The 14582-nt window shown below is 44.9% G+C and overlaps 1 protein-coding gene across 6 annotated transcripts in view; it reads left to right on the top strand.

Moving 5' to 3' along the window:
- Positions 1-14582, top strand: part of LSS (lanosterol synthase) — a 375740-nt gene that overhangs the window by 121457 nt on the left and 239701 nt on the right. For all 6 annotated transcript variants that reach the window (XM_033947192.1, XM_033947191.1, XM_033947187.1 and 3 more), the window contains exon 6: positions 14412-14508. In XM_033947192.1, coding sequence (XP_033803083.1) covers positions 14412-14508 — 97 coding nt within the window. The remainder of the gene's footprint in view (positions 1-14411; positions 14509-14582) is intronic.

The raw sequence follows: 14582 nt of genomic DNA, 5'->3' as shown, positions 1-14582 counted from the left end.
GAGTGGCGGCTGCCTGGAGGAGGCCGCGGCTGCTAGCACCCTCTGCCCTCTTCGTCGCGGCTCAGGAGAGACGTGGCAGTGCAAGGCCTGGACGTCACCGCCGCGCGATGCGACGCCTGAGCGCTGCAGTAAGGACTCTAGAGGAAGTGGCTAGAAGTGCAGACACCAGCTCCCCGCGACACGGAAGAGGCCCCGCACCAGAGTGAACTCACGCTGCCACCCAGAACTCTCCCACCTCTGCTGTCCCTTGCCCCTGCCTGTCCCACAGGGCACCCCTGGCAATTCTGGCCCACAGTAGTCGGCCCAGACCCAAGGCAGAGGAGACACTGGTACACCATCAATGCAACAGGTACTCTAATGATGCTGGATGGGGTGGAAATAGGAAAGGTAAAAGGGGAAATTGGAATATTGGTATGTAAAAAGAAGGGAGAAGGGCTACTGATGGACAGGGGGAGCAGGGAAGGGGTTCTGCTGGACAGAGGGAAGGTAAAAGGAAGGGAGAAGGGCTACTGCTGGACAGGGGGGAGAGACAGAAAGAAAGGGGGGCTGGGAGAAAGAAAAAAAGACACATATACAGAAAGAGAGAAAGAAATGCCTAAATCTACACATCTATTCTAGCACCCGTTAATGTAACGGGCTAAAAAACTAGTGGTATATAATTTTGCTGGAACAAAAGTGTCCAATCTGCTCCCAAAGTTATTCCCAAATAGCGTATAGGACCCTTCACCCACTTCAGGGGTACTAATCTTTGTAATTCCGTAATCCTCTCTGCTGATGCTGAAATATTCATCACTTCCGTCTTATTTAAGTTAGCTTTATACCCTGATAATTGGCCATATTCACTCATAATATCTTTAAGGGTAGTTAGAGTCTTTTCCGATGCTTCAACAATAGGTATATGTCATCTGCAAACAAAGACAACTTTTGCTCTTCACCCACCACACTCTGGCCTTTTACCTGTTGAGATTGTCTAATTTTCTGTGCTAAGGGCTCAATGATTAATGGAAAAATCAAGGGGGATAACGGGCAACCCTGCCTTGTCCCTCTTTGAAGTTCAAATGTAGTGGAGTCAATTCCATTTATTTTAACACATGCTAGTGGGTTGTTATATAGTGTAAATATCCAATCCCTATACCTTTTCCCAAAGCCCATGTGTCCCAACACAACATCCATAAACCTCCATTCAACTCAGTCGAAAGCTTTTTCAGCATCGACTGAGACTGCCACCCATCCTGTTCTTTCCCTTTTAGCCCTCCATACCAAATCTAACACCTTTCTAATCCAATCAGATGCTTGTCTCCCAGTAATAAAGCTTACCTGATCCGGATGGATAAGTGACGGCATATATGATGACAGTCTATTGGCAAGAACTCTGGCCATGATATTTGTATCTATTCCTAACAGAGAAATGGGTCTATAGCTAGCACAGTGTGTATTATCTTTTCCTGTTTTAGGAATTATTGTGATTCCCGCCAATCTCATGAAGTATGGTAATTGTTCTCTATCTTTTAAATTATTAAATAATCTTGCTAAGAGAGGAGTTACATAAGATATAAACTTTTTATAAAACAATCCTGTAAATCCATCCATTCCTGGAGACTTGCCCAATTTAATTTGATATATTACTCCTCGAATCTCATCCTCAGTTATATCTTCATCCAGTCTTTGGGCCTCTGAATCTTGGAGCTTATTTAATTCCAGGTGAGACAGATATTATGTTAGGGATTTTTCCTGTCCCTGATACTTTGATGTATATAGATTTTTATAGAAATCCACAAACCTATCATGGATCTCCTCTTTTGACAGGAGATCACCATGTTCAGATCGTATGCTATAATATTTCTTTGTTGATGTTGAATTTTAATGCGATGTGCTAATAATTTCCCTGCACGATTCCCAAATTCATAGTGTTTGGGTCTAAAGCAGTCTATATTAAATTGGATAGCTTCATCTTCCATTTTCCCTAAAGTCATACGAATCTCTTTTATTTGGGTCCTAATCTGTTCCCTACCATTTCCCTTTTTATGCTGTGTTACTAATCCCATCAATTTTTCTCTTGATCTTTTTTCTTCCTTTTCCTGAGTCTTTTTCTTATAAGAGCCTATAGCGATCAATTCTCCCCTTAAAACTGTTTTTAAAGATTCCCAAATCGTAATGGGTGAGTAATGATCTATACTATTGTTATCCAAAAAATTTCTGATAGATTGTTCTATTTTCTGGACTACCTTAGGGTCTTTTAATAAAGTATCGTTCAATTTGCAGTATCGTGTCCCTATTTTAGCATATCCCCATGCTATATCTATCCATAATGGGGCATGGTCTGCCCAGCTAGTTTCCTCTATTTTTGCATCTATTAACTTACCTCCTAAGGATTTATCCACCAAGATCGTATCAGTATGGGAGTACACTTTATATAAGGAAGAATAGTAAGTATAATCTCTTCCTAACATATGTATATTCTCCATCAATCCAATAAATTTAATACTTCCCGAAATCTTTTTAATTGTTTCCTATCTCTTTTTGTTCTATCACTTTTAGTACTCGTAGTATCCCAATAAAGGTCCAGAACGAGATTAAAATCCCCTCCTGCTAAGAGTAGCCCTTCCTGTTTTTTTAGAATTATACTTAGAAAATCTTCAAAAAATTTCCCTTAATTGAGATTAGGTGTGTAGAGGTTCACCAAGGTCACCTTTATCTCATTCAATTCACCCACCCAAATGATCCATCTACCTTCATCATCCCTCCATTCCTCTTTCATCATAACTTTCAGTTTTTTTCAAATAATATTCCCATCCCTGTTTTCTTTTTCTCCTTTATATTAGAGGCCTTTATTCTCACCGGGTAATCATTAAAATGTAGTTTTTGTAAATGTGTTTCTTGTACAAAGCATATATCAAGTTTCAACCTCCTCAACTCCTTCAGAAGCAACTGGCATATTGAGTCCATTCACATTTAGACTTCCTAATCTTATCTTACTGTCATACATTCTTTCACACTTTCCTAAATTTGCAAATCTTAAAATCTTTTCCCCAGGTCACCTTGTCTCCCCCCCCCAGTATTCCCCTTACCTATACTACCCTTTCCCCATCCAATCATTCCTAAAAGCAAGACTAATTTACCCTCCATCCCTTCCTCCCCCTCCAAGTCTCTCTCGTCTTCTGTCCCTGGGTCTAGATCCAGACCAGTGGATAAGACCAGGTGCCAGATCCAATTCCAGACATCAGAGTCGAAGAAAGTTTACTTTGACCCGTTTCTGCACCATTTTCTTAAAAACTACCCCCTTAAAACATCTTATCTTTATTTTATCAAACAATTATTAAATAGAAATATTAGTATCAGCAATTATTCTCATTGTCTCTGTAATCTCATTTTTTGTTCTGCTCTATGCCATCTCTGACTTGACGGTTCCATAGGTGGGGGTTGTGATGGCTCCTTTTGCTGTTTTCCTCCCTCGGTGGCCCAAAGTTTGGCCTGTAGAAATAGCTGTTGGGCTTCTAAAACTGATGCAACTTTATGTAGCCTGCCTTCTAACATAAAAGAAATCCCAAATGGATAGTGCCATTTATAACAGATATTGTTCTGTTGCAAGCATCTAGTTACTTCACGACAATCTCGTCTCCGTTTCAAAGTTGCTGAAGAGATATCTGCAAACAGTTCCACTTTTACGTTGTTCCACATCAAATGGCCAATTTTTCGAGCTTCTTGCAGAACTCTCTCCTTCTGTGGATATCTTAGAAAGCATACTATTATGTCCCTTGGTCTCTCTAATTTACATGGGCCCAGAGCTCGATGTATCAGTTCAAATTCCATAGCTGGAAGCTCTGCATCTGGGTTTTCTGCTTGTAGGAACTTATGGCATATGACATGTATGAAAGCTGATGGTTCTTTAAGGTCTTCCAATTCAGGGATTCCCTGAAATCTTAGGTTATTTCGCCTTGACCTATTTTCTCCGTCTTCTTCTTTAAGAAACGATTCTTCTACTGATAGGTCTATTTGTTTACAATGTTGTTGGATTTCGGTTATCTCCTGTTCGTGCGTAATAACCCTCTCCTCAAATTCTTGGAGGCTCTGAGTCATATCGTCCATTTTTTATGAAGGCCATCAATGTTTATTTTAATGTCTGAAATGAAGACTGCTAAAGAAAGCTTCATATCGGCCATCCATTGTTGTAAGTCCCCCTTGCTGGCTGGCACTATGTCTGCTGGGGGAGATTCAAATGGCTCTAAAGTTTATTTTCCAAGCGTAATTGCTTCCTCTTCTTCCTGTGTTGGATTTTGTTCTGGTGCTGGCACCTCTGTTGTATCTTCTGCTCAACCCTGTTTTTTTTGTTAGCCATATTCCCCAAGCCCCCCTTTTTTTTCAGCTGAAATGCCTCTTAAATTTAGATATACAGTCTTGAAAACACTTTAAAGACACTTAAATGGTTTTACCACTGCCAGAAAGCCTTCAGAAAACTCCACAAGAAAGACCTCTATCACAATCATTTTTCAGCTCAGCTGCTTGTTTGCTCAAACCGGAATTATGTTTAGTCCCAAGCCCCTCCTTAGTGCTTTCCGGGTCCAGAACTCAGTCAATGTCTTCCTGTCCAGTCTCCTCCCAGCTCCATTCAGCCCCAGCTCTCGGTACAAGGGAAACACCGCAGGTCAGCTTCTCTGTGTTGGAGGTCATCTGCTACCAGGCTGGAAGCCTGCTGCCAGCTCTCTCAGCTCTCCACCGAGTCACGGCAGGAACCTCCCCTCCAAAGCTCCACTCTCCTCCAGTGGATCCCCAAAGGTCCAAGCCACCTCTCTGCTCCTACCACGGGCTGCGCTCATCTAAGAGAGGCATCGCCAATGGAATCATCCGCAAGCGACGCTCTCCCAGGATGCAGCGCCTCAATCACCCGGCGTGCACTTCTGCCTCCATAATCAGCAGAGCACGGCAGCGTCTAGTAGCAATGAAGTTCTTCCCCAAGCACTCGGGCCGCCTGCATCAAAAACGCCCCTAAGTTAAAGATGGCTCCAAAACGTCCCGGTTCACCCGGGTAAGGTAAGCAAGCGATCAGTGGGGGGTTGCAAAGTTTCTCCATTGTACTGTGGAGTCCGGATCAACCCGCACCCTAGTCAGCCATTTTGACCAGTCACCTTTTCCTCATTCCTTAACACAACATCAGAAGATGCATTTGCTCCAGGGTCAGGATCTTAGTTATTAACTACAACAAACACACGAACATTACGAACTGATATGTAAGGGAAGTAGGGAGAACTGCAATAAGCATAGTAAAGGGAACATGAAAGGTAAGTACAAAAGGAGGGATTGGGAGACAGTTTTCGGCCTTCCTGGTGGAATGGCAGGGCATCACCTCAGACCATTGAGTCCTGGAAGTCCTCCGGGGATGGCTACAAGCTGGAATTTCATTGTCCCATGGCGGATTATTTTCTGGATTCCCCTGCGGGAAGGCCAGAAAAGGTGGCTCAGGTGGAGACCGCAATCCACAGGTTGCTGGACATTGCAGCCATAGAGCCCGTTCCAGAGCAAGACTTGGGCTCTGGGAGATACTCGACATACTTCATTGTTCCAAAATAGGTTCTGAAAATTGGAGGCTGATCCTGGACCTCAAGGCGGTCAATGCAGCGCTGAGAGTGCCTCGCTTCTGAATGGAGACAGGACTCCGAGGTGGCTCCGAGGAAGTTTTTGACCTCCTTGGATCTGATGGAGGCATATCTCCATATTCCCATTTTTCTAGACCACAGGAAGTACCTTTGTTTCCTTTGTTCCATGTTCAGTTTGTGGTGCTGCCCTTTGGATTGGCGATGGTGCCCAAGATCTTCACCAAGATGATGGAGGTGTTGGCAGCCTATCTGTGCACCCTGGGAGTTCTGGTTCCCCAGGACCACTGCACTCATCTCTCATCTGATGGCAACATTAAGAAGTACATATCACACAGTTTCAAATGTATATACAGTATTAGATTTCCAGTGTTGGGCACATTTTTGAGAGAAAATAAGTTGCCATGACTTATAAATCCACCCTCATATATGTTACTGTGTTAACTTTGCTGATTATTCTGTATTATAAATACAGTGGTGCCTCGCATAACGGACGCCTCGCACAGCGAACGCTGCGCACAACGAACTTCAGGTCTTGCTTCCCACAACGAACTTCGTTTCACACAACGAAGTCGCCCGAGCTGCATCGCTTAACTGCCCTCTCTCCGCCTGGCTCCCTGTGCAGTGGCGCTACATATTTTAAACCCCCCTGCCGCCGCTGCTGCATATTTTTAAGCCCCTGCCGCCACCACATATTTTTAAACCTCCCCCCGCCGCCACATATTTTTTTAAAAAAGCCACCACTGCTGCAACTTTAATCTCACCCACTCACTCGAACTGGTGGTCTAGCAAATTTCCCAGCCAGAAGCGCAGACAGAGATCAAGAGCAAGCCTTCTGTGCTACTGCCTGGGCCTGCGCTGATCTATGAATGGCTGCAGTCAGCTCTCGCGGGACTCACAAGAACTAACTGCAGCCAGCTCTCGCGGGACTCACAAGAACTAACTGCAGCCATTCGGAGATCGGCATGGGCCCACACAGGCGTGCAGAGGAATTGCTCCTGATCTCTGCGCTTCTGGCCTGTACGCCACTGGCTGGGAAAGATGGGAGGAATTAAAAAAGGTACTGGGGAGTATGTGGGGGGTGATTATAATACACAGCAAGGATCAACAAAACCCCTGTCTCCCCTCCCCTTCACATATATCCCCTCTATATCATGCTAACAGAATACCACAGTCACACATAGCAGGAATAGGGTTAGGGTAGTGCAACTAGGGCAACTGTCCCCCCTGGTCAAAGAGAGCCGTAAGCCTCTGCCTGGACTTTGCAGTCCCCAGTTGTGTCTAACACCAGCTCTAACAAGATAAATTTATCTTTTTTTATGTCATCTTAGCATATTTTATGCTACAGAACGAATTATTTTTTTTAACATGTATTGTTATGGGAAAACGCGTTTCACATAACGAACTTTTCGCATAACAAACTTGCTCCTGGAACGAATTAAGTTCGTTGTGTGAGGTACCACTGTACTAGAATTCTTTAGGAGAGCTTTCACTGCAAAATTGTATTTCCTTCTTTTGATTTGTTTGTTTGATGTATCTGTCATCTTAAAACATTTTTTAATTATCAGAGTGATATTGCTGTTATCCCAGGACAAACAGGCAGCATATTCTCAACATATGGGTGATGTCATCGACTGAGCCCCGATGCGTACAGCCTCGCAAGCAGATTTGCTTGAAGAACTTTTAGAACGTTCACGACTGCCGCACCGCATATGCGCAAGTGCCTTCCTGCCCGAGGTAGGGTGCGCATCTCCTCAGCTTCTCAGTTCTACGTTTTCCGTGGAACCGAGAAGTCTTCGTTTCAAAGCTCTACGTGAGAGTTAGTTCTAAATTCATGGCTTTTCTCACCGCAGCTTGTGTATTTTATTTTACAGGGTTGCTGTGTTAATTTCGCGTTTATTAAAAAAAAAGAAAAAAGTTTTGTTTTTATTTTGTGTCGCAGCGGGGGCCTACTTCATGGCTTCAGTCTGCGGGCTTTGATTTCGCCGCAACCGTGTTCCATTCCATGTCCCAGCCGGTCACAAGGTTCAAGAAGTGTAGCCAGTGTCAACGCCAGATCTCCATCACTGACCCACACAAGTGGTGTGTACAGTGTTTAGGACCTGACCATTGTCCAGAGTCATGCGACTGCTGTGCTACACTTCAGAAGCGAGCCCTTAAACGTCGTCGGGGGAATGGATTGGCCTTTATCTAAGGCCTTGACCCCGATTCTAGCCCCAATCTCGACTCCAGCGAAGTCTTCTATGGGGCAAAAACCTTTAACCTTGGCCTCGCTTAAACCTTCCTCGATGGGGAAGTCCTTGTCTTCGGGGAAATCAGCTAAGTCTTCTCCTGAGGCGCCGTTATTCTCACTGTCTCCCTCAGGTAAGATAGCTCAGCCAATTCCCCCGGACATGCCACCCTTAGAACCTGTGGATCCGAGGTTGCCCAGGAAATATGTCTCCAAATCGAGGCAACATTCTTCCTCGAGGTTGTCTTCCTCAGAGACCATAGCCACCAAGGACCTGTTTTACAAAGCTGCGCAGCAACAGCTCCGAAGCCGTTTAAATCTCTATGGGCTTCGGGGCCGTTACCGAGCAGCAGCCGCTAGCGCGTCTTTGTAAAGCAGGCCCCAAATGTACCAGATCCAGTGGTCTCAGTGCCGGCTTTGCAGAATATGGTGGCTTCTATTCTGCATGAGGAGTTCGGCAACATGCTTGCCCAATTTACTCCTGTCTCGACTTTGCTTCCTGCAGTCCAGCCTGAGCACTCAACAGTATTACAAGGAGTCAAGTCCTTGAGAGTGCTTCGAGCTCAATCTACCCCTCTAGACAAGGAGTTGAGTCCTTTTCGGTATCTCAACATCGTTCTCCGCCTTCAGTCCTACCTCTTCACATAAAGCGTTGCCCTTTTCGAGGCACAGGATGAGGACTCCTCGACATTCATCTTCGAGGCTGAATCCAACTCAATCACAGGACAGTGATTCGAGGTATGGTTCCCCACATCACCTGATGAGGCATTCATCGAGGACCAGGTCTTGCTTATCGAGGCATCAAGATTCTTCGAGACCACCAACTCTTTGTCAAGGAGATCTGTTGCAGAGTCTCACCATTCTTGTCAGTCGAGTTCTTCTCCTGCGAGGTTCCAGAAGTGAGTCATCTTTGCCTATGGACTCAGATCTCAGGTATCAATACTCAAGAGAGGCTTCACCTTCGTTCTCTGCTATGAGAGGTACATCAAGGGGTTTCCAGTCACCTTCTCCTCAACGAGGTCATTCTTCTTCAGATCCAATATCCTTTACCAAGTTTCTCTCCCAAATGAGTAGAGAGAAATAGCTAAGAAGATGAGGGAAAAAAATTTAAATTGAATCAGATTGGTTAGACTGGATGGACCATTAGGGTCTTTATCTGCTGTCATCTACTATGTTACTATCTTAACATCACTTTGGAATGTGACTCAAAATACTCTGAGTATTTGGAAGAACTGGGTATGCCTCATTCTCCTAGGGAGTCTCAAATTACCCATGAATCCCAACCTTTCTCAAACTTTCAAAAGAAATCTGGATACACCATATTCTGTTCCTGCTGTGCCAGCAAAGTTGGATTCTAGATATAAAATGGTCCAATTTGAAAAGTCTCAATTATCCCATCAGTCTCTTCTCGTGAAGTCTTTTTAAAAAGAACCAGTCCTGCCAAAGTTTATGCCACCGTCCCTCCTGGCAGAGAGGGCAGGACCATGGACAAGTTTGGTTGTTGGTGTATCAAAATTCTATGATGACAAACCGAATTTTGAACTACAACTTCACATCTTACCTGAAGCATTTGGTCAACATCATGCCTGATTTTTTCAAGTATATTCCTCAAAATCGACTGCCAGTGTTTCAACGCATCATACTCTGGATCAACTTCACATGCATATGGTTCAAGCTGCATATGATGCGTTTCAAATGGCCTCTAGAGTCACTGCGTTCTTGGTGGCAATGTGCCGGCTGGCCTGGTTCCCCACCATAGATATGGATCCAAATCTAAAAGATCGCTGGCTAACATCCCATGTCAGGGCAATGAGTTGTTTGATGACTCTATTGAAGCAGCTACCAAGCGCTTATCTGAGCATGAGAAGTTGTTTGCTTCCATAATTAGGCCACTGCTAAGGGTTACAGGCCTACTCCATTCTACCAGAGGCGTTTTCCTCAGAAGGCAGCCCCTTATTCAAGGCCACCTCCTAAGAAACAACAGCAGCAGCAGCAGCAACAAAGGCTGCAAAAACCTCAGACTCCTTCTGCACCAAGGCCTCTCAGTCTTTTTAATCATCTAACACAGAGCATAACCTCAATCGTTCTACCTCTGTCCTCTCCTCTTCCCATTGGGGGTCATCTCCATCATTTTTACCAACGATGGGAGCTCATTACATCCGACCTCTGGGTCCTCACTATCATCAGGGAGGGTTATTCTCTTCATTTCATCCAGATTCCACCAGATCTTTCCCCCAAGAGAGTATCCTTCCAATCTGTTGCAGACCACTCTTCTTCAGGAAGCTCAAGCTCTGCTTCATCTCCGTGCCATCGAGGAAATTCCTCTGGAACAGCAGATCAGGGGTTTTTATTCCAGCTACTTCCTTGTCCCGAAGAAGACAGGAGATCTCTGACCTATATTGGATCTCAGATCTCTCAACAAATTTCTTGTTAGAAAGAAATTTCGGATACTGTCTCTGGCATCCTTGTATCCCCTTCTAGATCACAACGATTGGTTATGCTCTTTGGATCTCAAAGAGGCTTACACTCATTCCCATTCATCCAGCCTCTCGCAAGTTCCTCAGATTTCGGGTGGGAAATCATTATTTTCAGTACAGTACCCTTTGGCCTGGCATCATCTCCTAGAGTTTTCACCAAGTGCCTAGTAGTAGTAGTAGCAGCAGCTCTGCGCAACCATGGGCTTCAGGTTTTCCCGTACCTGGATGATTGGCTCATTAAAGATTCAACATCTCAGGGAGTTATTGTAGCGACCCAACGGACCACATGGTTCCTCCAAAGTTTGGAGTTCGAAATAAACTACAGCCTTCTCAGTCTCTACAGTTCATTGGAGCTGTACTGGACACTGTGCAACTCAGAGCATTCCTTCCTCGACAATGTGAAGACACAGAGGAATTGCGAAGATCTGCAACGTGACATAATCAAGCTCGAGAAATGGGCATCGACATGGCAAATGAGGTTCAATGTGGATAAGTGTAAAATGATGCATATCAGTAACAAAAATCTCATGCATGAATACAGGATGTCCAGGGTAGTACTTGGAGACCTCCCAGGAAAGCGACGGTGGCAAAAATGGCTAGGAATGATTAAGAAAGGGATCACGAACAGATCGGAGAAGGTTATCATGCTGCTGTACCAGGCCATAGTGCGCCCTCACCTGGAGTACTGCGTCCAGCACTGGTCGCCATACATGAAGAAGGACACGGTACTACTCGAAAGGGTCCAGAGAAGAGCGACTAAAATGGTTATAGGCCTGGAAGAGTTGCCGTACAGTGAGAGATTGGAGAAACTGGGCCTCTTCTCCCTTGAAAAGAAGAGACTGAGATGGGACATGATCAAAACATTCAAAATACTGAAGAGAATAGACTTAGCAGATAAAGACAGATTGTTCACCCTCTCCAAGGTAGGGAGAACGAGAGGGCACTCTCTAAAGTTGAAAGGGGATAGATTACGTACAAACGTAAGGAAGTTCTTCTTCACCCCGAGAGTGGTAGAAAACTGGAACGCTGTTCAGGAGTCTGTTATAGGGGAAAACACCCTCCAGGGATTCAAGACAAAGTTGGATAAGTTCCTGCTAAACTGGAACGTACGCAGGTGAGGCTGGACTCATTTAGAGCACTGGTCTTTGACCTGGGGACCGTCGCATGAGCGGTTTGCTGGGCACAATGGACCACTGGTCTGACCCAGCAGTAGCAGTTCTTATGTTCATTCAACTTTGTCAAAAAGTATCATCCCTCACTTCACTCTCAGTGAGACACATGATGGTTCTGCTAGGCCACATGGCCTCTACAGTTCACGTGACTCCTTTTGCCAGACTTAATCTCAGAATTCCTCAGTGGACTCTGGCATCTCAGTGGGCGCAAGCTTTCGACCCACTCTCTCAGCACAATACAGTGACTCCTTCGTTGAGACAGTCTCTCCACTGGTGGATGCTTTCTTCCAATCTCGCCAGAGGTTTACTGTTTGAAACGCCTCCTCATCAGAAGGTCCTTACGACAGATTCCTCGACCTGCGCTGGGGGGGGGGGGGGGCTTATCTCGATGGTCTCCATATTCAAGGGCAATGGTCCAGCACAGATCGTCAGTGTTGCATAAATCTGTTGGAACTCAGAGCGATCTTCAATGCTCTCAAAGCTTTTCAGCATCTTCTTCACGATCAAGTAGTCTTCATTTGTACAGCCAATCAAATAGCCATGTACTGCGTCAACAAGCAGGGAGGAACAGGATCTCTCCCTCTTTGCCAAGAAGCTGAGAAGGTTTGGAATTAGGCAATTCTTCACAACACCTTTCTGAAAGCGGTCTACATTCAAGGAGAGAAAAATTGTCTGGCGGACAAATTGAGTCGTCTTCTGCAATCTCACGAATGGATGCTCAATTTGTCGTCTCTCCATCACATTTTTTCTCAGTGGGGGACTCTTCAAGTAGATCTCTTTGCGTCTCCCCACAACAACAAACTGCCTCAGTTCTGCTCCAGGATATACTCTCCTTACCGTCTGGAGACAGATGCTTTTCTTCTGGAATGGACGAATCAGTTTCTGTATGCATTTCCTCCATTTTCACTCATTCTCAAGACACTCATCAAACTCAAACACGAACATGCCACCATGATTCTGATAGCCCCTCGGTGGCCCAAACAACCGTGGTTTTCCCTTCTACTTCAACTCAGCAGCAGGGAGCTATTTCTTCTACCAGTTTTTCTATCTCTGCTTACACAGAGTCAGGGGTCTCTGCTTCAACCCAACCTGCAGACTCTACACCTGACAGCTTGGTACCTTTCAACGTAACTGCCAATTTCCAGTTATCTCAATCTGTCAAGGACATTTTAGAGGCTTCTAGGACAGTGGCTCCCAACCCTGTCCTGGAGGACCACTAGGCCAGTCAGTTTTTCAGAATAGTCCTAATGAATATGCATGAGAGAGATCTGCATATAATGGAGGTGCCAAGCATGCAAATCTTCTCCATGCATATTCATTAGGGCTATCCTGAAAACCCGACTGGCCTGGTGGTCCTCCAGGACAGGGTTGGGAACCACTGTTCTAGGAAGCCTACCACTAGGCAGTGTTACAGCCAGAAATGGACTAGATTTTCTGTTTAGTGCACCAATCATCACAAGGAACCTCAATCTACCTACTTGTCTTCAGTTCTGGATTACCTGTTGCATTTATCTCAATCAGGCCTCAAATCCACATCTATTCGAGTTCATCTCGGTGCAATTGCTGCTTTCCATCAGCCTATAGAAGGGGATCCCTTCTCTGCTCATCCTGTGGTTTCCAGATTTATGAAAGGATTTTTCAATGTCAAGCCACCTCTCAAACTGGCTCCTGTGGTTTGAGATCTCAATGTTCTTGCTCAATTGATGAAGCCTCCATTTTAACTAATGTCTTTGGCTCATCTGAAATATCTTACTTGGAAAGTGGCTTTTCTCATTGCTCTCATGTCTGCTCACAGAGTTGGTGAGCTACAAGCTTTAGTAGCGGACCCACCTTTCACAGTATTCCATCAGAAAAAGGTGGTCCTCCATAGTCATCCTAAATTCTTGCCTAAAATAGTTTCAGAATTTCATCTAAATTAATCTATTATTCTTCTAGTGTGTTTTTCCAAAGCTTCATTCTCATCCTGGAGAAACAGCTCTTCATACTCTGGACTATAAGCTTTCTGCTTGCAAAGAACTAAGCCACAGAGATCTTCTCCTCAACTTTTTGTCTCCTTCGATCCAAACAAGTTGGGATATCCAGTTTCCAAGCGAACCATCTCCAACTAGTTGGCTGCTTGCATCTCTTTCTGCTATGCTCAGGCTGGACAGCATCTAGAGGATCAAGTCACAGCCCATAAAGTTAGAGCCATGGCAGCATCTGTAGCTTTCCTTAGATCTACTCCTATTGAGGAAATCTGCAAAGCTGCTACTTGGTCCTCGGTTCATACTTTCACCTCCCATTATTGTATGGATTCTTTTTCCAGATGGGATGTCCACTGGCCAGGCAGTATTACAAAATTTATTCTCTTGAATTGCTAACACTCCCACTATCCCATTCTGGTTAGCTTGGAGGTCACCCACATGTTGAGAATAGGCTGTCTGCTTGTCCTGGGATAAAGCACAGTTACTTACCATAACAGGTGTTATCCAGGGACAGCAAGCAGATATTCTCACAACCCACCCACCTTCACTGGTTGGCTTCTTAGCTAGCTATCTGAACTGAGGAGATGCGCGCCCTACCTCAGGTGGGAAGGCATTCACGCATGCGCAGTGCAGCAGTCACAATCTTTCTAAAAGTTCTTCAAGCAAGTCTGCTTGCGAGGCTGTGCGCATCGGGGCTCCGTGGATGACGTCACCCATATTTTGAGAATATCTGCCTGTTCCGCATAATACCTTTTACGGTAAGTAACTGTGCTTTATCTGATGGCTGATGTTTCTCTTTTCCTGCAGTGTGACAAATGCTGCCTTTGTATCATTCTCAACTTCTTCTATTATGGGGATCAGCATCTGGGTCCAGAAATGAAATCTAGTTCTCTATGCAGGAGCCTTGTTCTGAAGGCCCTTGGTAAAGCAATTGTAAAGTGGTATGTTATTTTTTTTTTTTCTCTCTCTCTCCTTCTCAGGTGGCGCACTTGGCATTCCATCCTGGGGTAAATTTTGGTTGGCAATCCTGAATGTATATAGCTGGGAGGGCATGAACACACTCTTCCCAGAGATGTGGTAGGTAACAACATGTACTTCCACTTCACGATGAGCTCTCTGGGGATGACGGGATATAAAATGAATTAAATAAA

This window comes from Geotrypetes seraphini, chromosome 5, assembly GCF_902459505.1.
Source record: "Geotrypetes seraphini chromosome 5, aGeoSer1.1, whole genome shotgun sequence".
NCBI lineage: Eukaryota > Metazoa > Chordata > Amphibia > Gymnophiona > Dermophiidae > Geotrypetes > Geotrypetes seraphini.
Note: the sequence above shows the minus strand (reverse complement) of the source record. Positions and strands in the feature narration are given on the sequence as shown.